The 25,308-nt window shown below is 38.0% G+C and overlaps 2 protein-coding genes across 2 annotated transcripts in view; both read right to left on the reverse strand.

The window, feature by feature from the left end:
* Positions 1-7,419, reverse strand: part of RETREG1 (reticulophagy regulator 1) — a 58,005-nt gene extending 50,586 nt beyond the window's left edge. The window contains exon 1 of the mRNA XM_072411860.1: positions 7,232-7,419. Coding sequence (XP_072267961.1) covers positions 7,232-7,356 — 125 coding nt within the window. The 5' untranslated portion in view covers positions 7,357-7,419. The remainder of the gene's footprint in view (positions 1-7,231) is intronic.
* A 4,545-nt stretch (positions 7,420-11,964) lies between these two features.
* The window catches only part of MYO10 (myosin X), a 129,087-nt gene continuing 115,743 nt past the window's right edge, over positions 11,965-25,308 (reverse strand). Inside the window, exons 29-41 of the mRNA XM_072411863.1 lie at positions 24,257-24,350; positions 22,527-22,582; positions 20,168-20,310; positions 19,648-19,842; positions 19,226-19,383; positions 18,628-18,751; positions 17,787-18,084; positions 16,582-16,789; positions 15,722-15,858; positions 14,969-15,089; positions 14,415-14,867; positions 13,987-14,178; positions 11,965-12,966 (exon numbers count right to left, since the gene is read on the reverse strand). Coding sequence (XP_072267964.1) covers positions 12,859-12,966; positions 13,987-14,178; positions 14,415-14,867; positions 14,969-15,089; positions 15,722-15,858; positions 16,582-16,789; positions 17,787-18,084; positions 18,628-18,751; positions 19,226-19,383; positions 19,648-19,842; positions 20,168-20,310; positions 22,527-22,582; positions 24,257-24,350 — 2,287 coding nt within the window. The 3' untranslated portion in view covers positions 11,965-12,858. The remainder of the gene's footprint in view (positions 12,967-13,986; positions 14,179-14,414; positions 14,868-14,968; positions 15,090-15,721; positions 15,859-16,581; positions 16,790-17,786; positions 18,085-18,627; positions 18,752-19,225; positions 19,384-19,647; positions 19,843-20,167; positions 20,311-22,526; positions 22,583-24,256; positions 24,351-25,308) is intronic.

The following is a 25,308-nucleotide window of genomic DNA, read 5'->3' on the forward strand; positions in this document are numbered from 1 at the left end:
AAAGCACACAAATAAAAATTTGCATCAAAGGATACCTGTTTATTTATATAAAATGTATTAGATATTAGAATACTATTAGAATTCATTAGGCTCATTAAGATGTCCGGTAGATTCCAGAGTCACAATATCAGATAAAAGTTTATAGAAAAGAAATCACACTTCTTGACATCCTTTAAAACAGGTCAGGTCCCTAATAAATTGTGCTCATTAACATAAATCAATTAACAAATAAATTGATATTTCTACCAAGTCTGTCAGACCATATTTGTAAAAGCCTTTTTTTTTTACTTAAAACATGCAGAAAAATGAAAATTAGACTTTATATAACTTTATGTTATATATTTTTTATAAAACAGTTCATTTGACATTGACCAAATATTTTAAGTTTTTAATCAATCACTGTAAAATAAAAAGCATGCACCAGCAATAAATATTTGGTGAATGTCACATTTAATGCTTTATTAATATGCACCCTTAAACTTTAAAGGGGAGCCTACATAAGAATATAAAAGTTAATCTTACTGAGGGGGGCTGTTCAGTTGTCCATTACCTGTATCTCCTTCACCACTTGTACAAATATTGAACATACACATTGGAGTCTATTTGTAAAGCAGTAAATCTGACATTGACTGCCCTAATAAATAGACCCTATTGTTGCTCTAATGTCAATATTATAAGGTTAGCTGTTCAACTGGGCAGTATTCGTATCTACCTTTACTGTCTGTTTAATTATCATTGCTATGTAATCTCTTGTGTACAGTGCAACAGAAAATTATAGTGCTACAAAAAATAAAATGTAAAACCTTTCTTCAAGGTGAGCATTACAAATATTCTTTTGTGTATATGAGTTAAAAACCTAAGATCCCATAGTGAAAACCACTGTTTTCTAAATTATTGCATTGAGTTAATTTCTGTAAAGTTAGTATTAAAGCGGAACTAAGCTCCCTCGCTATTGTCTTTTTTCCCATCCTCCTGGCAATCTTCGGCCTCCTTAATTGGACTATCTAACAGGAGTTTGGTCATTACTGGCATGAGCAAGAGAAGGCGGGATTATTGGGTATCCTGGCAACCAAAGCAGATTTTGCACATGCGCAGCTCAGCTTTTTTGCCAGAAACCTGGAGTGAACAGGCAAGTTTTTACAAAGAGCCTCGTCACTCATTTAAAAGAAATAGGAAGAAAACAGACATACCGGTCACGTCATCAGATAATTATGTTACAGAATGAAACTAGTGTGTTAATGTATCATATGCGTTATTATGGAATGAAAATGACAATCACACGCTGTACTATGGTACAGTCATAAAGAAAAGTACACGTGTAAGGTTGTACATAACAACAAAAATAAAACAATCATCTGGCCCTCAGCAGGTTCTAATTTTTTTAAATAAAGCTTCAGTTTTAAAACAATCAGATTCCACTGTGTCATTATTTATTGAACAAAAAAAGGCAAAATGGAGAAGCCATGTGTGTAAAACTAAGTACACACCATGATTCACTAACTTGTAGCAGCAATAATTTTAGGTCACTGTTAGGTATGACTTTATCGTGGAGCAAATTAAGCCGACTCTTTACAACACTGCTTCAATTAAGGTTTGCGGGCAATCGTTTATGTACAGCTCCCTCGACTTTGACTGGGCCATGGATCTCCTTCATTCTTTTCTTTTGTAGAGTTGACGGTGTGCTTGGGATCATTGTCCTGTTGCATATCCCATTTTCAGCCAAGCTTTAGTTGGTGCAAAGATGGTCCCACATTTGACCCTGGCATGCTTTGGTGTACAGAGGAATTAATGGCTGACTTCATGGCTTCCCAGGTCATGACGCTATGAAACAAGCACAAATCATTACCCCTCCACCACTGTGCTTGACAATCGGTATTATTAGGTGTTTGTTCTGATATGCTGTGTTTGTTTCTTGCTAAATGTGGCACTGTGCATTATGGCCAAACATCACCAGTTCAGGGCACTGTTCCAGAAGACTTGTGGTTGGTGTAGATGCAATTTTGCAAACATAAGCCTTGCTGACATGTTTTTCCTAGGGAAAAGCTTTCTCCTGCTAATCCTTTCCAACAAGCCGAAATCATTTTCTTCTTTTTTTTTTTTTTTTTTTAAATTGTGTTTTTATTGAGTTTTTTGTAAATACAAACAAGAAGTACAGCAATACAGGAATAGGAACAATGTAAATATCCAAGGAGGGAGGTAAAGTGGACTTCCATCTGGTCGGTATCAGGGTGCGGGCTGCCACTAAGACATGTGCTACCAGTTTGCCAGTAGGTCTGGGGAGACCCGTTAAGGGTAGCCCCAGTAAATGGGTAAGCGGGTCTAGGGACATTTGTTGTTGAATGACATCCTGAAGCAGCTTATGAACCCGGTCCCAATAACTCCGAATAATGGGACAGTACCAAAACACATGTTCCAAAGTGTAAGACATCAGGTGTATGATACCATCGAAATAGTATTTTGTATAATATTTCCTTATAGAGCGTACAAATGGAGCTTTTATGCGCTGCTTCCCAGATGTCTGACCACTCCTCACTATCCAAGGAGCGACCGAGAATAGATTCCCAGGTGTTCATATAGGCAAATTTTCCAGAAGTCCCTCGTACACTAGTATGAAGGAGGCGGTAAATTGAGGAAACCAGACCTTTAGTATATGGGCCAAGGATGCATATCCTCTCAAAAGAAGTGGGTTCTGCAAACCTAGGTGCCTGTGTGAGGGAGAGGGCGTAATGCCTGATCTGCAGATACCCAAAAAAGGCCGTTTGGGGAAGGTCAAACTTGGCTTGGAGTTCCACCATGGAAAACAACCTCTTCTCCACTGGGTGCAATATATCCCGAATGTGGAACAATCCCTTCTCCCTCCAGGGTTTCCACATCCCTCTGGTAAGACTGTCAGGCAATAGGGGGTTGTGAATAATAGATGTCAGAACCGATGCTGTGGAGGATAAACTGTATTTAATTTTATAGGCCCGCCACAGATTCCTAGTAAACAGCATTGGTGAGAGCAAATCTTTATCTGCCAGTAGGAGGAAGGAGCTCCAAAGCATCACATTAGGATGGATTGGGAAAATCTAGGATTCCTCCAATTCCCTACAAATAGTGGCAGAGTGAAATGAGGTCCAGAAAGGCAAATAGCGTAAGTGCGAAATCATTTTCTTCTAATTGTACTTTCATGAACTTTAACATTTGACATGCTGATGTCTGTGGATTCTGAGACCTTGGGGTTTTTACAATTTTTCTTACATTGCACAGCCTGACCTTGGGGTAAATTTGCTAGGACGTCCACGCCTGGAAAGATCTGCAAGGATCTTGTTCAATCGTTTTTTCCACTTCCATGTAGAATGATTGACTTTAAATTGTTTGCAAAAAGTCTTCTAACCTTTCCTAGACTGATGAAAAGCAAGCTTCTCTAAGATCATTGCTGATATATATTTTAACCTTGACATTGTGTAACACACACCTAAATGCAAAATACAACAAACTGCCAAAACATATGATTTTATAGTGGTGGTCACATTTCCCAAAAATGGTCAATCGAGTGCATTTTTTTTTTAGCAGCACCTGGCTGTTACCTACCCACTTAATTCCTATGGAAGAAGTATGATTTTCTCACACACTGCCTATGTATTTTAGTCTTTGTTAAATAAATAAATAACGATACAGTATAACATGTCATATGTTGTTGTTCATCTGAGGTTGTATTTACCTCATTTTGGAACCTGCTAAGGATCAGAGGATTTTTTTATTGTGTCCTGGCAAAACCCTGGAAGAGGAATACTTTCTTTTTCTCATATATGTATGACTGTATATAATGCATGTTACAACTTGAATTGGGCCACCTGTCTCCAAATGCATGTAACAGTTTCAAGTAACACAACTCCTTAGTTAAAACCTGTTTCTAGCTTTCATTTTTTTAGGCAGAAACAATGTCTTTTGTGAAGAGGCATCTCACTCTTTGAATGCAAAAGTATTCCTCATACAAATAAAGCAAAGCCAATGAATAAAAAAAAGTATAATAAAATGGTGTATTAAATATTTCAAGCCCAGACAAAAAAAATAATTTATAAATTGAATTGAAACTAATGACTGAATTTGAAGGAAACCCTGTGTAGACCAGTCTCTACATGTTTCATGGAATATCTCCAGAAACCCCAGAGGGAAAGTAGATGAAACATGCAGAGGGTTTCCTTCGATGAGAATGGGCAATCTTCCTGTTATGTACTTTTATATACTTTCAACAGTGAAATAGGGAAATGGTCAATAGTGGGAACAAGGAGGTAACCATATAATGTAACCAGTGGTGCCTTGTATATTAGTGAATGTTTATTATTTTATATAATAAAATAAATGATAAATATACTGTATATGTGTTTGTGTGTGTGTACCTTAAAGCGTACCTAAACTCAGAATTTTTACTTTACATAAAAGGTTTCTATTAGGTGAAAAAAAAAAAAAAAAAAAAAAAAGGTGCACCATTGTCCCTTTCTGTCTTGATTCCTGCGACAGAATGGGAGCACAAAGCCTCCCAAGCTATCTACGGGAGGCTCTTGGCTCGGCTCAGGAGATCAGGGCATGCGCAGAAGGAGCCCTTTCATTAATGGGGAAAAAAATGCCAATCTCAGGCATGCAGTGAGATCGGCAATCTATTTTCCCAATCTACGTCACACTCGCGCCTGCACAGTACAAGATCGGGTGACGCAAGTAGCAAAACCCGGAGGAAGAGAGAAGCCAGGCTGAAGACGTATACTAGGATGAGGTGGGACCCAATAGAAAAAACTTCCCAACGGATTCTGCGGGATTAAAGGTAAGTGTAATTTTTGTTATTTTGGGTTTAGTTCCAATTTAAATACCCCCTTTGAATAAAAATAAATTGCAGATTTAGTACCCCAGCAGTCGGCTCCTTGTTATACTACCATGGACTGCAATGTCAGATTTGTTATATTTGCCGACCTTGGTGTGATTCTTGGATCCGGTCCTGCCAGGTTCTCCAGATTCTTTTTTCTGACTTTTCTGCTGCCTCTACATAATTTTGCTGTTTCTGCCTCAGGCTCTGAGCCGACATACTTCTACAAATCAACATTATCTGCTATTCCTTGGTATCACTTTCTGCCAGTGGGACAATATGAGAGCTTTTAGCTAAAAGTCACACGATTTTCTAAATAGTTGCCACTACATTGACTCGTTTGCACTGATTTAGTACAGTGGGACAATAAAGCTGAACTTCAGACAGGTAAAAGACACAAATTAATTTAGATCTGCATTGAATGATAAGTGATTGATTGGGATTTTTAAATACAATTTAAATAGCTGAATCAGCCTCTTGCAGTCCCTGTACAGCAGTGCTCAGACTGGGGGAGTCACTTGTGCTGCAATATAAGTAGCAAACTGATGGCAGGAAACAGCAAAATGATAAAGAAGTCAGCTCATGAATCTGCTTCTTCTCTTTTCACTCTTCAGTCACATGGGAGGGTGGCGAGTTGACCTGTCATTAAAGGTAAAACTGCAGAAAAAGGTCAGATCCCCGGACAGAACTGTGCTGTGTCACGACTGTATAAATATGGACTATTAGGCAGGATAGGCAAAATTACAAACCAATAGCAGGAAAAACAGTTTCTTGTTATGCATTTAATCTGTGGATTTAGTGTTTGTAATATCATTGGATACAGGAAACCTGTACCCAGGGAAGAGAGATGTCATCACTGACTTCATTCTGAAAATGCATGTTGCCTGGCTGCCAGACTGATCCATCTGTTTCATTATGCTGAGTAACTGATGAGAGACAACTGTGTGGATTGGGACTCCAACCCCATTCTGACTTTACTTGTTGCATACTTGTTCAGTAACAATGGAAAGGAAGTACTGCCAGTGACAGTCAGATAAAAAACATTTTCAAGGGTCAGTAATGGCAGACTGTCTTTTTTTCAATTCCTGATGACATGCATTTTCGAACGGTCAGGTTTAAACTAATATTTAAAATTAATATAATATTCTAGTCAGGTAAATATTAAATATTAGATACCCAGAAGGGAGGCTCCTTGACACCTTTAAAGAGTCTTGGTGTGTTTCTCAAAGAAAGAAGATTTCCTTGCTGTCTTTTTAACTAATACACAAAGTTATCTGCACTAAATAAAATTTAAATAAACAGCTCTGAATGTTTCCAACAACACAGGGGTATTATACTTACCTCTCCAATGGCTGTGTGTCCCACCTTTCACCCATCCCAGTGCCGAGCCTTCCACTTCGGGGTGTGTTGGATGCCTGTGCTGCCTGTCCTTCCATTCTCAGACCTACATGCTAATAGTTTATACAGAAATTCCTTTGCTTCCAGTCCTTGAAGAGAACTGTAAGGGAACTAAAGTGAAGTAGGTACAAGTGTCTATGAAGCTCTCTATTAAAATTACCCTGTTGTTTTTTTAAGGTGAGCACAGACTGGCACTACAGCCCAATTAAACATTCTGTATTTATCGCTGTCATATAGTCTGGCTGCATATATGAAAACAAATTATTTTCATTATCAGTTCTATGCCACAGCAAGGAATACAGTACTGAATGCTGACCGCAGCCTGGACAGACAGCCGGCTACCCGGGAGACTCCAGAGGTTTGATGGTGCCCCTGCACCCCTCATACCCAGGGATGACACCACAACCCCCTCTTTACCAGGGAAGGGGGGGTAAAATGGTAAATAAGTAAATGATATGTTATAGATACCGGAGTTCCTCTTTAATGATCAGCTCAGAGCATGGCTGCTGATGATGGGAGCAGTGTGCGGTAAGCACTGACACCAAGACAGGAAGTCATGAGGAATCCAAGATGTTGTCACCATAACAGGATGTGCAGGGAAAATCTTAACACAACTTTCATGAAATTTCCTTATCTCCAGATAGATTTCCTCTCACTTTATGTTGTGTATTCAGGTTAGGGTGGGACAGAAATAAATTGATGATTGATGTGTGATTTCCTATATTATACAAAACAATGAATATATACTTTATCTGGATGAATATTAGCTTGTTTTCCCTTCTATTAAAGTTGGGGCTCTCCTGTCCTCTGCCTGAAATATAACACTGTACGAGGCACAGGACAATGAGCTGACCCCCTATGCAGGAATTACACAGCACGGAGGGTCCATCAGGCCCGGGATGACAGTGCAGGACCTGCCAGGGGCCACAGCTCAGCCCCATCCATCCCCCTCCTGTGTGCTCAGCATCCCCCGGGGTGACAGGTAGCACCTACCAGAAGAGCAGGTTACATCCGATGAAGGCGGCCAGGCTATGGAGAGGCCTGTGCCAGGATAGGGTGTGTGATATACGCTGCATGACATCAGGCTGCCGCCTCTCCCCGCCGGTTATAGGGCTCATGATGGACGAATACCGGGCAGAGGAATCACTGGTCCTCCCTCCGCCGTCTCAGCTCATCCCCCCATCAGGAGGCCGCAGGTGGGAACTGCTCTGTCCGCCTGCGGGTGCTGCCCCCTACAGGTCACAGCGGGCACACATCCTACACTGCCAGCATTACCAAACTCGTTTCTGTATGGCCTATGCTATTCACCTCATATCTGTACCATATACACCCATTCCATACTGCCTCTATTATACGGTACATTCACCTCCTATCTGCACCATATACACTCATTCCACGCAGTCTGTATTGTAAGGTACATTCACCTCATATCTGTACCATATACACCCATTCCATACTGCCTCTATTATACGGTACATTCACCTCCTATCTGCACCATATACACTCATTCCACGCAGTCTGTATTGTAAGGTACATTCACCTCATATCTGTACCATATACACCCATTCCATACTGTCTGTATTGTACGGTACATTCACCTCATATCTGTACCATATATATACACCTATTTCATACTGCCTCTACATACACCCAGCATACACCCCACTCTACTTCTATTACATGTCACATTCACCTCATGCCATGTCTGCAACACATACACTCAACATACACCCTACTCTGCTTCTATTACATGTCACATTCACATTATGTCATGTTTGCAGTTCATACACCCAGCATATACCCCACATGTCCTGTTTTAAAGATAACATTCACCTCATGCCTGCACCATATACACCCAGCTTACATTCTATTTAGCCAATTTTAAACGGTACATTCATCTTGTGTCTGAAACACATACACCCCACACTGCCTGTATTACACAGTAGATTCACCTCATGCCATATCTGCAACACATACACCCACACTGCCATTGATGCACAGTACATTCACCTCATGTCATGTCTGCCACACACACACCTACCACACAAACCATACTGCTTGTTTTACACAGTACATTCACCTCATGTCTGCAGCATTTGTGCATGCGTTTCTTTCTATATGTAGTACAGACAGTGATTTCAATATAACAATAGTGCACGAGCGGAAATCATCCACCCGGGTGAATTTTCTGTGGTACAAACTTCTGTTCTTTATTGCCCTATTTACTATCCATTCACCTGGTGAACTCCTTTGAGGGGGGTAGTGTTTCCTGGTGGAAGGGTAATAGAATGTCGTGTGATGGGGATGATGCTTTAGGAAAATACCTTAGCTTTGGTCCTGCAGTCGGTGTGGATGTCAGTGTTTGGGTGGGGTCTCAGTGCCACCCCCGTACAGTGGAAAGCTCATTGTGCTTCATTGGGGGGTTATATTTTAGGAGGATTGAGGTACGGTTCTCTGTATTATCCATATATACTGTATACTATATATAATAACGTTAAGCACAGGAAGATTAGACGCTCACCTAACTCTGGCTAACATTCAACAAAAAAGTCTCATTTCATCACACATCCCAAAAATGAGGGGTATTTCCTCGTTCCAGAATAGTGTGCCGACCCTATGGCATATAAAACCTGTGCCAGGCCTTGACTCTCTGGAGGGAGTTTTGGTCCCTGAAGTACTTTGTGGCCTTACAGCTGAATTATGGTTTGGCATAACAAACAATAAAAATGTATTATCCTACATTTCTCCCAGTGTCACCGGTGTAAAAAATCACAATTCCCTCACCTAGCCATTGTTTATGGTAGTTGGGAAGCAGTAGAAGGGGCTGGGACCACGAGGAGGAAAATGTTCTGTATTTCTCTATGCAGTTATACCTACCATAGCTGTGTACAGCATCACTTTCACTTTCTCAGCTGGGGGGGGGGGNNNGGGGGGGGGGGGGGGGCACGCTAAGGGCTCATTCTATTATACGTAGACGTTGTCATGCAAATACACATGTGAATGTTCATTGCAGAGACTGAAGGGAAATGCTGACCTGCTTTACCTGCATTTCACACACCTCATTTAGGGGTCCAGGTGAAGCCATTGTCAGGATGGTTTTTCCACCTCCCTTTTGTCAAAGGACGGTGAGGAGAGGGAGGGGTGTAAAGATGAAAGGTGAGATGGAAGGGAGGGATGTACTATGACAGGGAGAGAGCAGCTTTATATAGGAAAAGTGAGCTGGGTGGGAGGAAGAGAGGACTGGGCACTTTATGCCTGTGGGGAAAACACTTTTCACAAAAGGTCCAGCCCACATATATGCACTGAAACATGATACATGTTCAGCAGCACATACAGAATAGAGCCAAGTGTACAAGGGGGTGCGCAACACAGTGCACAGTGCAGTCCTTCCTATTCCAAACAGTGCATGAAATGGGAAGGAGTGGAAGAGGCAATGTACAGCACAGCATATAGGATGATATGGTTTGGAAAAGTTATTGTACAGCCAAGTATATAAATTGCAGTGGTGTGGAATATGGAATGCACAACACTGTGTACAGAATAGGACAGCTTGGTTAGGGAATTACAGCACAAAGTTCGTACTGAAGCGAAAAATGCTTTCCCTACCAAATGAAGGAATAGCTCATACATAATATAGGTGGTCCCCAGGTTAAGGACATCCAACATACGGGGCGTCCCCTAAGAATGGGGCTTTCCTGCTCGCTCTGTGCAGGACAGAGGCTTGAAGGGAGGTGGTTTGCATGACTTGCAGAAGAAATCTTTTGCTAAACACATCTGAGGTTGTGGGCAATCTTAGGGGGGTGAGCTCTTTCTGCAGCCTCTTGTAACTTTTTAATGACCAAGACAAACTCTGCAGTTGTTTCTTTTTGCATATCAAAGCACAGCTAGTTCCAGAAGTTAATGAATGTCTAGTTTTTTTTTTCCTTTGTGATAAAATCACAGTGAGGATTTTATACAGTAACTGACACCCCATGCTGACTTATAATATGTTGGGGCAAACATCTGTCTTAATTGCATTAATTAAAATAATGTACCTGTTCCAATTTACATACAAATTCAACTTAAAAACAAACCTACAGTGTAACCCGGGGACTGTCTGTACAGGTAGGGTAACAGGCCGGTCTGACCCTGAGGCCGGTAACACCAACTTTATGGTGTCAACTGCTCCTAGTTTATTCTGCACACTGTAACTCTATGAACAGGAGTTAAGAGAAACCTCCACATCAGGGTCATAGATAGTATCTGCTTGCTGGCCATAGCAAGTATACAGCATTAGGAGAATGGCCAGAAGCAGCTGGTGCTGCCAAGTGGGGGCAGATAGTTTTTAGCTCTGTGTAAATCCAGGACAGATGTGAACTTTACACAGGATGTCTTTGCTTCAGACCTGTGGGTGAAGGAAGCAGCAAGATAAAGAACAGTTTTGCATTAAACCCCTTTCAATACTATACCACTTTACATTGCATATTTCATTTATTTGTTAACACAACAACCACAGAAATATGCTACAGGCAGTCCCCAGGTTACAAACAACGTTCTGTAGGTTTGTTCTTGTTGAGTTTGTATGTAAGTTGGAACAGGTACATTTTTTTTATTAAATGAAAGTTAGACAGAAGTTTGTCCTAACATATTACTAAATGCCTAAACAGCACTACAACCTTAAACAATATTGGTAGAAAATGATGGACAACTACAAAATCTAAAATCCAGAACCACTGCAGTTATACGTGGTAAAATAGAGATGAAGGGGAGATGTATATTCTACCTGAAGTCTGTACAATGCAGACAATATCACCTTATCTAGAATGAACAAGACAGGAAGTGTACAAAAAGTGAATAAAAACCCTCCGGAAACTTCCTAACTGTAAAGCTGAAGCTTGCTCTGTCAAGTATAGTGACACCTAGAGGGAAGTGCCAAGGTTGCACAGGGAAAAACAGTGGTTGCTAGCACTTTCCAGTATAGCGACAACTAGTGGAAGATGACAGTATTGCACAGAGAAGACTGGGGTTTGTAAGTACAAGTTGTATGTAACTCAGATGTTCGGAACTAGGTGACTACAAGTACTGGTTATTTTGCAGGACTGTTTAGGCTCTTTTTTGGCTAAAGATCATTTAAAAATATATATATATAATATAAATTACATTTTTTTAACAAAAATGTAAAAACAGAATAAAAGTCTACATACCTTGGGTCTAAATTATTAAAACTCTCCAAGACTGGAGAAGATACACTTTCATCAGTGAAGCTGGGTGATCCAGCAAACCTGAAAAGGATGATCTGGTCTACAATTTAATACATTAGCTAACAAATAGCAAAATGCTTTTAAGAAATTCATTCCAGGTTTGCTGGATCACCCAGGTTCACTGAAGAAAATGTATCCTCTCCTGCCTTGGAGTGCTTTAATAAATCAGGCCCATTGTATCTTCTCTGATTCCAGGTGATGATCATTTTGGTTTATTACTATAAGTATACCATGGTCAGTAACCAGTTCCTGACCTCTAGTGTAGACAACCAGGGTCCCTTTTGCAGCTTAATGGCAAGAATCATGGCAAGAGTGGTTTTTTACTCTGGATGTAGCTACTTTCTAAGGAAAGCAAACTGTAAGACTCTGCATGCCTTGGTTGTGAACTTGGAATAAATTATATGAGTCCAAACTGAAACTTTAATGTAGTTGTAAAATTTGCAAACCTATACTCATTATATAGTGGAGTATAATTTACAAAACACATTTCCATATTAATTCATATTAAATACAGCATTTTATTGACAATTATTTATTTTTAAAAACCTTTCAGCATATATCATTTCTGGTTCCCGACTCTTTCCACTGGGTAGTAATAGCTTCATATTACAACTTTTCATACAAAAATAAAGCACTCACATTTACCTATGTACAAACACTTTGACCATCCCATTATGCCAAAAGGTATCAAGTAAATCTGTAGACCAAGTGCTACCAATATAGTTTAGGTATCTTCAATAAGGCTTTTTTATAAATACTGGTTACCATTCTATAAGCTAAGTCATCTCTTAATTTAAAATACAGCAGATAGATGATGTACAGTATACTGGCTATGAAGAAAACAATACAACTTGGTATGGTTGAAATTTTAACAATACTAAACTGTTGAGAAACATACAAATAACTGAGAAATAAACTGTACACACAATTGCACATCATCATTCCCTTTCTTCTGTAACCCAGAATAAAAAAAGTTAAGACTTAAAAATATTCACAAAGAGGCAAAATACTAAACTTCAAGCAAAATGCTTGCCACTTCAGAAAAATGTCCCTGGAGGAGGCTGCCTGCAGCACTCCAATACTTTCCCTTAAAGGAAAACAGGTGGGCACACTTCTCATTTGGCTGTTAAGAGTGAATTTATACTGAAGGCACATCACTCCGCAATAAAGGCAGGTTGTTGTTTCCTAAGGCAATTTGTCAACGTAAAGTAGTACAGCTTTGGGGATCCTGCTGACAGTTCAAACTCTTTAGGCACTGAATCATCTAGGTTTTGCCTTGTGAAGTGATGAAAACTTTTCCAGCAATTTATATTTAAAGCACCATTTTGCTTATGCGAGACCCAGGCAGTATTGACAGCTGATATGGAAAAGGCACTGTCTTCACCTAGAACTTGCTTGGCTGTGGCTGCTCTCAGATCGTGTAGTGCTGAACCTTTTCTTTACTATCATGCTGATGTAGGCCTTCATGAGCTTTGCAATGTCAACAACCTGTATCAAGAGAAAATTTAAATTTAACATACATAAATAATGAAAAGAATATCAGTTCAATTTCATGGGTCTTAAAGTAGGATCTTTGCGTTTATGGTGTTGCAAAGAAAGCAATGAAATTTACCTAGCCGTAATGATTCCATTCTGCCAAAATTTTGCCCTTGTCAAGAAAACACAATTAGAATGGCTTTGAATTTGGATTTGCTTTGACAGCAGTTTTGATTTTTGATGCTGAAGGTGTTTTCAGTGCATTGACTGTCATTTTGTTTCAGGATCATACTTGAAGATCCAGGTTTCCTCACAAGTGATGACTTTTTGAAAAAGGTTCAGGTCATGTAGCTGCAGAATGTTTCCTTGTGCCACTCTTTTTGCTTTGGTGTGAAATTTAACAAAAAATTTCAAATTCACACGTTGCTCAAAGTTTACACTTATCATTTCAGCACATGAGGGGAAACACAATTCATGTGATTGACAACAAACTAAATGGCAGAGAGTGCTGGAGAGTTTATCAAATTTAAATATTTCTGTGCAGTGGACAATTCACTTAGTTTAGTAAATGATGTGGCACTGCTTCAGCTATCTGAAACAGCAACATTCTTGCTTTTTTTTATATCACCTTGTAAATAAATGGGTATTTCTTGCAAAGTGATTTTTTTTTCCAAAATAAACTAGTTAAAACTAATTGAATTATCCCTTGCAGAGTAAAACTTTACTTTGATAAGTGAACAGTGTAAACCAAGTCTAAACTGTATGTCAAAGCAAACACAACCTTCTTCACTCAATCTCCACCCATGAAAACAGCCCCCAATTTATTGGCAAATGGAGACCATATCACCCGCTTGCAGTCCATCTGTTCATATGTTCAGTTTGAGTAAGCCAAGTCTGTAAGGTGACTCAAGTATATCATTGATTATAAACGTATCTGTCTGATTGAAAGAGACTAGCTCAACATTGTAATGTGCTTTCCTTAATTATAATATTCTTTCTGATGCCAGTGTGAAGGCACACATATAAACTTACCGCACTAGTTTCAAAAAGAAGTTCCCTCTCATCAACAACAATTTTGTAAGTATTGGCAAGTGGAGCACCAAAAGAAAGGATATGTTCATAATGAAACACTTCCAAAGGTCTTCCCTCTCCTCTCTTGTAGACAGAGACAGCCTCAACACTGACACCCAGCCACAGCTCTTGTGGGAATCCACCTTCTTTGCACTAAAATATATAAAAAAGCACATTAAATATGTTAAAGCAGTATCTAGGATACAAAGAATATATAACAAAAGGGAATGCTATACTTTTTAAAACCAATGTTATAAGGTATCTGATGAAAAGATACACAGGGATGTTTTTACTTTTTTCACACAGCAAAGTATTAAATAATAATACAATAATAATAAAATGACCTGTAATGTACTATACTATCACATTCGGTAAAAGTATGCTCTTACCTCAACTTCAAACAAAGTTGATCCATAGCCAGGCCACTCTTTTATCAGAGCCATGTACTTAGAAATGCACTGATCTGGATTGATGCCTTGCAGCTTCTTCCATTTGTCAGTAATATTGGCTTTGGTTGACAGGACCTCTTCTTTCAACCACATGTCCAGCATTTGCTCCTCTTCTACCCTTTGTTTACTCACAGAGCCACTTCGAAAGCTTCTCCTTAATGTTCCTTCTAAGAAACTAGACCTCTTCCTCTCAGATCTTTCAAATGATGTGGAGGCTTTGGCAGACTGAGTTACACGGGCCTTTAGTTTATGCACTGGGTAAAATTCCTCCATTTCTGGCACATTAGTGTGTAGATTGTAGTCTCCTTGTGAATACTGTAACCTTAAGGCTGCCAAGGATTGCAAAGTCTCCTCCGGTGCTGGATAATGGCCTCGAATAACAGCTTCATGTGCCTAAGAATGGAGCATAATAAAACGGTTTCTCAGGATTTAGGATCACATTATGTGTTTTTGATTTCTTATTTAAAACTTTTCTTTTTCACTTTTTTTCTCACCTGTTCAAACATAAACACATATTCAACACTGTCTTTTGGCACATGTTCTGTGTCTAGGAAGCAGTAAAGTTTAAAATAAAACTTCCATGGTCGATCTCCCGCTTCAGCATTGACAGAAAACCTGAAGTAAAGAACAACAAGGTATACAGTTACCTACTGCAATTAAAACATATAGTGAATGATCTGTAAACTTTTAAGGGCCTATTCATGCTACTGGACCACATTAGCACATGTGTCCAAGAGTGCAGTGTATATAACACATGTTGCATTAAAGGAGTCTATGTATTTTAATGGGTTAGGGGAGCCTCAAAAAATTTGAGTTCATGTAGCTTTCACTGCAATGCACTGTTGGCAAAGTGTACTGGAGTGCCATTCTGCATTTTACAGTACTAATGAATCTAACCGGGCCCCCTACTATAATAATGAACCAGAAGTAAACCAAACCAAAGTAAATATGTTTTGTAAGTATGCTTTGTTTGGGCAGAACAAAAGAACAAGTTCACTTTAATGCTTATATTTCCTTTCTAGGAACTTTCTTGTTACCCTTCTTACTTGTGGGAGTTAGGGGTTGCATATCACATAAACTCCCCTTATCTGGACGTAACATATATGTCACATGGTAAGGTAAATATAAGCAAGGGCAAAGCACAGGTTTACTTTAAAAAGAAATTTGCAACATACTGAGGTTTTAAAACACAAATTATGATTCACAACCAACATCACACAGAATTGTAAAACTACAGAACCACTTACTTTTCAAATTTAGCCAATACATCTGCCACCACAGTTCTGCTTTCTATAGCTTTCTCTGTCACCCCGTTGTATTCAAAAAGAGCAAACATATTTCTGCTATCTTCCATGGCCAGGCCCCGAATCAACTTTTCTACAACCTGAAAAGAATAAAGGAATGTCATTAGGAATCATACCATAAAACGTACAATAATGGTATTTTTTATATACATTCTAAAAACTATAATATAGTTACCATACAACTCTAAAGGCAGTGCTGCATTACTAATAAAACCTTCATATACTATATATTCTATTTGGGGGCCTATAATCGCCTTGATGGGTCTTGATGTCTCTGTTCAAGCAAATGAATGAGGTGTGAATACGGTTTCTAAACATTCAGGGACTGAAAAAAACGGGGTGAAACATGAAGTCTGTGCTAGCATCTGAAGCTCAATATGGTATGTGTATGGAGTTTGGATATACAGTAATATTCTGCAACACTTTAAAGCAAGCAGGCTTTGGTTAAAAGTCATTCATATGTATCCATTTTCTTCTATTAAAATATATAACGGGTACATTACATGAGGCAGTGTTTATCATTTTGACAAATTTTGCTTTTGCATCATAGACAATGCAAATGTGGAAAATGTCAAGTGCATGAACAGTTTTGCACGGTTACACAATAAAACATTAGACAGTGATTAAACTACTAAAAAACAATGACAACAGGAAACCTAAATCAACTGTGGTCTATATTACTGCTATATGCAACCCTATAGGCCAACACTAACTCAGAACAACTTGGAAACGGATATAGCCTACAACACAATGCCAATCTTTGGTGTGAGTAAAGAACATGAAACACTGGAAACAGGTCTAACCTCGCCAGCTGTGGTGTGGGAGTTGATAGTGATCTTGCATGCTCCTCCACCATGGCAGTACACGGTTGTTGTAATTTCCTGCTTGTTAATTAATGCTTGAATTTCATCTCGAGATGGCACAAACTCTCTGCACTTGGATTTCTTTAGTGAATCGTAGATAAATATAGCATACTTTTCCATTTCTGAGCCTTGATGTTGTTCTCGAATCCTACAAAAGCAAAAAAATACAAAAAGATTAATCTTAGGCATATATATATATATATATATATATATATATATATATATGTAAAAACTGCAAAAATACAATATCCAGAAAACTGGTATCCTTTTTTTTGCCAAAGATCCAGTATTGAAGTAAACCATGCCAACATCTAGAAATCGTATATCTAAAATAGACATTATGTTGCAGAATAGTTCTCGCTTGGTGGCATCTCTGATGGGAACGAACAATCTGCCCTAGCACCACTTCAAAAGTGGCCCCTAAATTAAATATAAATTGCTCGTGTTTACAGGAGACCTGTTTACATAACACAACCCCACTGAAATATTTCCTTAAAAATTAAAACGTTTAATTTTAAATTAATGCTCTTTTTAATACATAAGGATACATAAGGCCAAAGAGTTTCTTTTTATTTGTATTTAGACCATATGAGACTGTATTTATGTGGTACAATCTATTTGCAGAAAATTCTCATTAAAATCACTCACTTTAAAATAAGGATTCTAATCCTGGGATAGTAACTGTGTAAACCGACTGTCATGCACCTAAAGAAACTTGTGAGGCCAGAATACAGCAGTTGTCATTCCTAACTTGTTGGTGATGGTCAAACACTAGGCATGTCATTCTTTCTTCACTATCAAGACAATCACAGACACGCATCAAAGATAGGTGTTCTTACAATCCAATATAAGTATGGTAAGATTTGCAGAGCGTACTTTGAAACAAGTCAGTAATGGCAACTGGACCATTTTTGTGACATTTGTCTATTCTGGAAAATTTCCCAGACTGCAAGAGTTCAAAAGTGCTAGTTGCCCAAAGGCCACATCCATTGCTGGATGCCATCACCATCATACCAAGTAGTTTCAGGGTTGTTTGCTGTCTAAGCAGACATTAATAATTTTTGTTAGATCCATATACATACTCCTAAACATGACTGTAATTTAATTAATAGTATTTTGTTACTATTAAGTCTATTTAACCTCACCTCTTCAAATGAAACTTGAGATATTTGAGAATGTTGCGGCTGGGTGGAAAGGTGCAGCTCAGACAGGTGAGTATCTGCCAGTGGTACAGGTTTCCAGTGCTGCCAGGTTGTACAGCTTTGTTGGTTTGTTTGATAAGCTGGCAGTAAAGTTCATCCCTTAATGGTCGCAGATCATGGCCTGTCTGCAGAATGCCTTGAATTATTGGTACAGGATCAGACACAGATTCAAGCTGCTGCAAAGAATGAAAAATCTTGATCGCTTCATCCTGGAGTGTGGTATAGCCTTTGTCTTTTAGCACTATGACATAACATGAAAATGTTTTTATTACACAGCAGTCTGACAAAATTCGGACTTTAATTTAATTTCAGTTACAGTTAATTAAATCATTAGATGCTCTGTAATGACAGTAATATTGTCCTAATTTGGTAAACATAGTATTTTAAAATCGTATTTTAATTTACTTATGGGAATTTGTTTTACTACAAATAAATGTAGCTAGTTAAGTAAGGATTGCAGGAGTTACATTGTTGTTACATTATTCTTAGTGGTGCAGGTAATACAGCCAGGCTCTTCCTTGCATGGCACATGTGGTGTGTAGTTTAAACAAAGAAAGTGTCCAGGAGCAGGAGAAAGGTTTGTTGGCAAAAAAGATTTTGAATGTTTCTTCTGTCAAAAACCTCCACCTCCTGGTGACTTTTTATATTTTAAATTTTGCTTCAACATTAACTCTTGGATATTTTATCAGCTGCCCATGCACATTAAATTCACCAGCATCTAATATAAATTGACAGTTTTTTGGGAAGTATGCAGTACATTATAAAAATATATACAGGTACTCACGGTTCAAATTGATGTCTCCGTAAGGAAGGGGTAATAGGGGAGAGTGCAGGGGGTGGTAAGTATATCTCAGTATTGGGTTTCTTCGGTAAATCTGCTCCACAACTTCAGAATTCAGACAGTTCTCCTTTAAAAAATGAATATATATATATATATATATATATATTAAAAAAGCTGACACAGTTCAATAAATACTGATGATACTGGAGTTTTAGGCTTGTGCATTGTTCTGTCTTTTTCCCGATGCTCGATCATGACTATAGTTCTATAACTTGTCATTTAAAAATGTAAACCTATGCAAATGTAATACAGCAATTTGTTTTTATTCTGCTATATAAAATACATGTTTTAGGTAATAGTACAGTATAGGCCTGATTTAATAAAAACAGGAAACTAGACTATCATTGGTGAACCTGGGTAATCCAGCAAACCAGGAATGGATTTGGTCCAGGGATTTAAACATTTGCCAACAAAGAACAAAAGAGACCCTACAGGAGAAATGTAAATTTCATGCCATTAAATCAAATATTTACAGTATAAACAGTATCAGTTAGCTGCACTAACAGATTTAAAGCATTGATTTGTTGTAAGTTCTGCTTACCTTAATATCCTGTATAAGTTGCTGTGTTGGAGTGTCAATGGGTGCCTTAGTGTCTATGACATTCTGAATAGCACTGGCCCACCTTGTAGCTTCATTTAGAAGTTTTGTGTAAAGACGGTAACAGTGCTTGCGTCCATAAACCATTACATTCCAGTATCCTGTTATTAACAAACAAATCATGTTATAATCTATTTCAGAACCTTGTTAACACATGCTAAAAATGTCCTACTCTTTAAAGTGTAACATCAGTCACAAATTTTTCAATCCAAAATAGCATGGGGAAAGCTTGGATTCATAGTTAAGTTTTATTAATGATATATGTCGTTGGGAAGATTTTCTCTTCCTAAGACCAGAGACAGCTGGAAACCTAACAGAGGTGCTACCCCTTCCTACAGAAAACAAAGAAGGGTAAAGGATCATACCAGTTTCCTTAAAAATCTTCTCCTCAGGTTGTACGACAGAGCAGAGGCTGTTCAGAACCAAGGTTCCCAATTTCATGGCATTTTTCTCTGAGTTCTTATAATAGTCCAATGAATTGTGGGTAAGAACAAACCAACGTTTCTTCAGTTTCAATGAAGACATCTTTGGGCTATTTTTCACTTCCTTGTGTAGCCAACCTTTCAGATCATATTAAAAGTTAGCATTTTTAATATATTCACAAACATTTTTTTTTTAAAATTGCAAATACTGCATAATAAACTTATTATATAAAAAATAATAAAAAAAATAAAGGTGCATTTTATCAAACATATCTGCTGATCAAAACAAATCATGTGAGCTGATCCTCTCACTAAATATAAAAGCACCAGGCATTGCTCTTGGTAAAAGAATAATTACTATCTTCTGTTCATGACAAAAAACATAATGTGATAATATTACTAACAACAATAATAATAATACAAATGAATAATATTAATAATACGAAGAAGAAGTGCTTCCTACCTCTGACAATGAATTCCTGCCCTTCCACACGGGTGTCACCTTTGGATCTCTGCAGTAGTGTTATCCAGTGATGCATTTCCTCAGGGGTGTCTGAGTTACAGTGAAGAACTCGGTTTGCCGTAATGATTACAAATGAGTTTGGTCTTTAAAAAAAAAATATTTAGTTGTTTGGCAACATGAGCAATGTTTGCACAACAATCACTCACTCACAATTTTTACTAATACCTGTCCTGTTTTACTTTAAATAGGTGGAAAATGCTCATTTTAATGTTATTTACAGTAAAGCTGTAAAGAGGTTTTGGAAAAATTGACAGAGAATCAAGGAAAAAAAAGCTTCAAAAACTTTCACTAAATAACCCTTACCTAAAATACATTGGACAATTTTTTGTTGTGTGGTTACAACTAACATCAGGGGCATAACTAACTACAAATCATAGGGCCCCCTCTCTATGTAGCAACCCTATTGGCCAGGGGGTACATGCACCAGGAGTCATATTACCAAGAACAATTACCATAACCCCCCAATAACACTAAAATAACCCCCTCCATATTGTTTGCACCAAACCTACCCCCATAAAAGTGCTGGCATCTAAAACTACGCCAAACTGTGCACCCACACCCCCATAACAAGTGCCCTCCACTTCCATGCAGCCACTCCCTGTCGCTTATCTCTGTCCTGTTCCCAAAACTTCTTGTATTTCTTGTGACACCAGGGGACATGCAAGTTTTGAAAGCAGAACCGAGGTGAGTGAAAGCAGGCAGCTACAAAAAAGCGAAGCACCTGAAATATACTTTTGATCCACAGGTGAGCCATTCACAATATTTAGCAGCTCTATATAGTATTATAAATTAAAGTGTTTAAGTCCAGGAAAACTAAGTAAAATAATTTATTCTATAAATCACTGGAAAACAATTCTCACCTGAAAGATCATATTAAAAACTGTGTCATTAATGCCTATTTCCCCTGAACTACTACTCAGATTACTGACACAACCTGTTACTAGCCAGGAAAATCATTATGTTCCAATAGATGAAAGAAAAATATACATTTAAAAATGTTAACTGGGTATAATGTATTGGCTGGATGTCCTGATTCTGTCCATAGTCTACCAATCAAAAACCTTTTCTGTTATATTCACAATTGAACTGCATGTGTGTAAATCAATTTTCACCAAAGGAACACAATATATTAAGAATCTAAGCAAGGCTGCCTGATAATTTTAATACTCATGAAATCCAATAATAGTAATACCAATAACTAGAATGTCAGTTTAGCACAGAAGGTTTAATGAGAAATAAGTAAAAATTACCTTATTGCATTTACATAGTTACATAGTAGGTTAGGTTGAAAAAAGACCACTAAGGAAATAAACATATCCCAGATATAAAACCCTAAGAGTTGGTCCAGAGGAAGGCAAAAAAACCCGGTACAATTTGCTTCAACAGGGGAAACAAAATCCTTTCTGATTCCATGAGGCAATCTGATGTTCCCTGGATCAACAGTCTCTGCTATCTATACTCTAAATCCTTAATACCCAGTTATATTCTGTGCTTCTAGAAAAGCATCCAGCTTTTTCTTAAAGCAATCTATAATAGTTGCTGAAACTACTTCCTGAGGGAGCCGATTCCACATTTTCACAGACTTTACAGTGAAGAATCCCTTCCTTATCCAGAGCTTAAACTTCTTTTCCTCCAGACGCAAAGAGTGTCCTCTTGTTCTTTGTAATGATCTCAAAGTGAATAATTGGGAAGAGAGTTCTCTATATGGACCATTTATATATTTATACAGGGTGATCATATCCCCCCTTAAACGTCTCTTCTCAAGGGAGAATAGATTCAGTTCAGCTAATCTCTCCTCATAGCTGAGCTCCTCCATTCCTTTTATTAGTTTAGTTGTCCTTCTCTGCATTCTCTCCAATTCCACAATATCCTTTTTGTTAACTGGTGTCCAAAACTGGACTGCATATTCCAGATGTGATCTGACCAATGCTTTATACAGGGGCAGTAATATGTCTCCATCTCTGCAGTCTATTCCTCTTGTACTACAAGAAAGTACTTTATAAGCTTTAGATACTGCACACTCATTTTATTTTGTTACACTTTCACTTTGGTTAAAGGACAACATAAATGTAGTACTGCCTCCTTTAATATAATATTTAATTTTTTCTATTTTCTATCAGCTTAAGTGTATGAAAACAGTTGATCAGAAAGCTGTGCAATCATGGGGTCCTACAATAAAAGTTGCCATGGGGTTGCATTTTTTAATTTAGCTCTTTTATTTAGGGCACCCAATATCTGTATGGCAACCAAGGCATTGTGTAGAAAATGTGCACAAAGAAAATGAAAATGCAAGACTTACCTATCTGGGTTATCTGAAGCACAGACTGAATCAATCAATCCAACATCTAAAGTGCCCTGCAGAAAGAAAATAATACTTTGATTTGTCAATGTCACCAAAAAAATACATCCATTAAACTACATCAACAAGGAAAATTATTTTAGCATATACCACTTTTTCTATTATCCAGCTTTGTTAATGTTCAGCTTGCCTGGAGTTCTACTTTAATAACACAAGAACCATGTGTTCTTGTAACAAGAATCTGCAAGAACCATGCCCAAATATAAAAACTGCTACAGTTTTAAATGTAAATCTAAAGAATAGGCCTTGGAGTTAGCCAAGGCTAGTTCACATAAACAATAAGGAAGCTGTACTTCTTCAATGCAGGTAACCACATCCACATCCATGCTCGTCTTTCTGATGGTTGCCCATTGAGAACAAATTGGAGAGATAGCTACTGACTACTGCCCATCAACTGTCCATCAAGGCCATCAAGTGCTCATTCATTTGAACAAGCATGCTGGTGGCAGCTACTTAGCAACTGTAAGGTTACCACCCACCCAAAGGCTAGTGCATCACTGACCATATGAACCTAGCCTAAAGTGGAACTAAATTAGGAGAATATGAAAGCTGAAATTATTAATTCATTCCAAAAAATGCTAATTGCCAGCATGTAAATATGACCTTTTGGTTTCAGTAGTTTCGGTCACACATTTGTAACAATCATGCAGGTAACCATGTGATAAGTTGTGTGACACTTTGCTAAACACCTGAGCTATATTCCTATTCTGGTTCAGTGATTAAAAAACACATTAAAGGCAGAGGACCAGGACACCAACTGCACAAGCTGCGTGTTTTAAGAGCCTGATCAGCAAGGGCAGCTTACATGATCTGTCAAATTGGATCCACGTTAATATCCATTCATTTTACCCAGAAAACATGTACATACTAAATGTTATTTATAAAACAGTGCCCTTTGTTGCTAGACATTATTCATTCCATGAATGAAGCGGAGTAGCTACTGTGGCACTAACAGCTGCATCTAGTTTTATCTTAAACTAAAACTCTACTAAACAAGCCTTCTGTGTTATTTAGTTCCATCCACAATGGAGGATTCTGATAGAAGCCACACCAGATACCGTAGGACTTTCCACTCTCACTATAATGCAAAGGGTTAGTAAACATGGCACTACAGTAACCGAATTATGACTATCGGTTACTAGTGAGGAGAAGCAATATTCTTAATTCAATACAATACTATTTGTGCAGTAGGTCACTGGCCAATGGAAAAAAAGATATATCACCAATATATACCAATATCCCAAAAATATAGGATAATTTAATACACAAGATCCAATAAACAGATATAGTGCCAAAACCCAAAGGACAGGTAAAAGGCACTATCTCTTTACCCTTCTCAGACAGAACTGACTGAATTCCACACTAGTACATCTTGTAAAAACTTTATGAACTTATGAGACTAAATATACTAGTGTAAACGTGCACCATCTATGCACCTATGGAGTCAGTAAATTATCTGCAATGAAAGCACAATCAATAAATAGGAAGTTAAGTTATTTTTAGAATAAATTACAATTACTAACATCCTGGCTAATTTCATTCAGGTGAATTCTGACGTACAGAGAAATGTATTTAGCTGACAGATATACAAGTTGTGAAATGCAAATAGGCCTAGCAGGATTAAAATAATGATTAAATAATAAACTCAGCTAGAAATAGTTTTCACTTACCACAGCATTTTGTGGATTTGCTTGCTCATCGTGCATCTCCCGAATCTCCTGCTCTGTGGATGAATGGACCTGGCTCATCACACTGAACCACTGGCTGTAGAGACATGACAGCAATTATTGGATTCTGCACCAGCACACTTAACTCCCTTTCTATGCAATGCTTCTCAGCATTGTTTTGTTAACACATTAGGCCTAATTAAACTGCACCTCATGACTTTAGACTGGTACTATCAAATATTGATAAAAACAATTAAGTTAACAAACAGTAGTCCTGTATCAGTTACAACACGTTTGCTTTAAAACCGAACATAAAATATTTATTTTGAAGTGTATGCAAAGCCAAAAACTGTTTTTGTTTGCTTTAGAATGTGAAAGGATTACGTCTTCTGTCAGGTTTTTGTTATTGTCTGTGTCACCACTGGGGCGAATGGGAGGGAATTCTCCCTCACTATCAATCCTGGACTCTATTTTTAAGGGAAATTCAAAATTGTTGGTACAAAAACAGAAGGTGAGGGGGGATCTTTATTGACTAATCCTGTTCTAATGACAGCTGTCTAAGGCCAGGATCAGAACTTTGCAGGGCATTGCATTACTGTGCATGTTACCACTCATGCAACTCAAAGCTTCCATTTATTATAACACATGGTAATGAACACTGCTTTAATGTTTTATAGGTTTTTACCCTGGCTACATTACCCTGGCTAAAAGATGTTGAGAAACTGACACTTTCGTTGACCCTACATGACTATAGGAAATGGTAGTGACCAGCAAAACTGAACCAATATAGATGGTAGGGGACCAAGAATCCAATGCTCCGTGTCAGTGAATGTCAGTGAAATGAGGAGATAAACCTGGCTGAAGAATTTGGAGCAACTATATTCACTTAAAACATTAACCCAACTTTGGGCATGTTTTCTGATTTGTGTAACAAAATAAGTAAATGTTTGAAAATATGAGTAAGAAAAAGCAACTAAGCAACACAGCTTTTATAATTCTATATCTGCACCCGTTTACAGGAATGTGCATGTAGACGTGCAGCACATTTTATACGC

Source organism: Pyxicephalus adspersus, chromosome 5 (genome assembly GCF_032062135.1).
Source record: "Pyxicephalus adspersus chromosome 5, UCB_Pads_2.0, whole genome shotgun sequence".
In the NCBI taxonomy this organism is placed as follows: domain Eukaryota; kingdom Metazoa; phylum Chordata; class Amphibia; order Anura; family Pyxicephalidae; genus Pyxicephalus; species Pyxicephalus adspersus.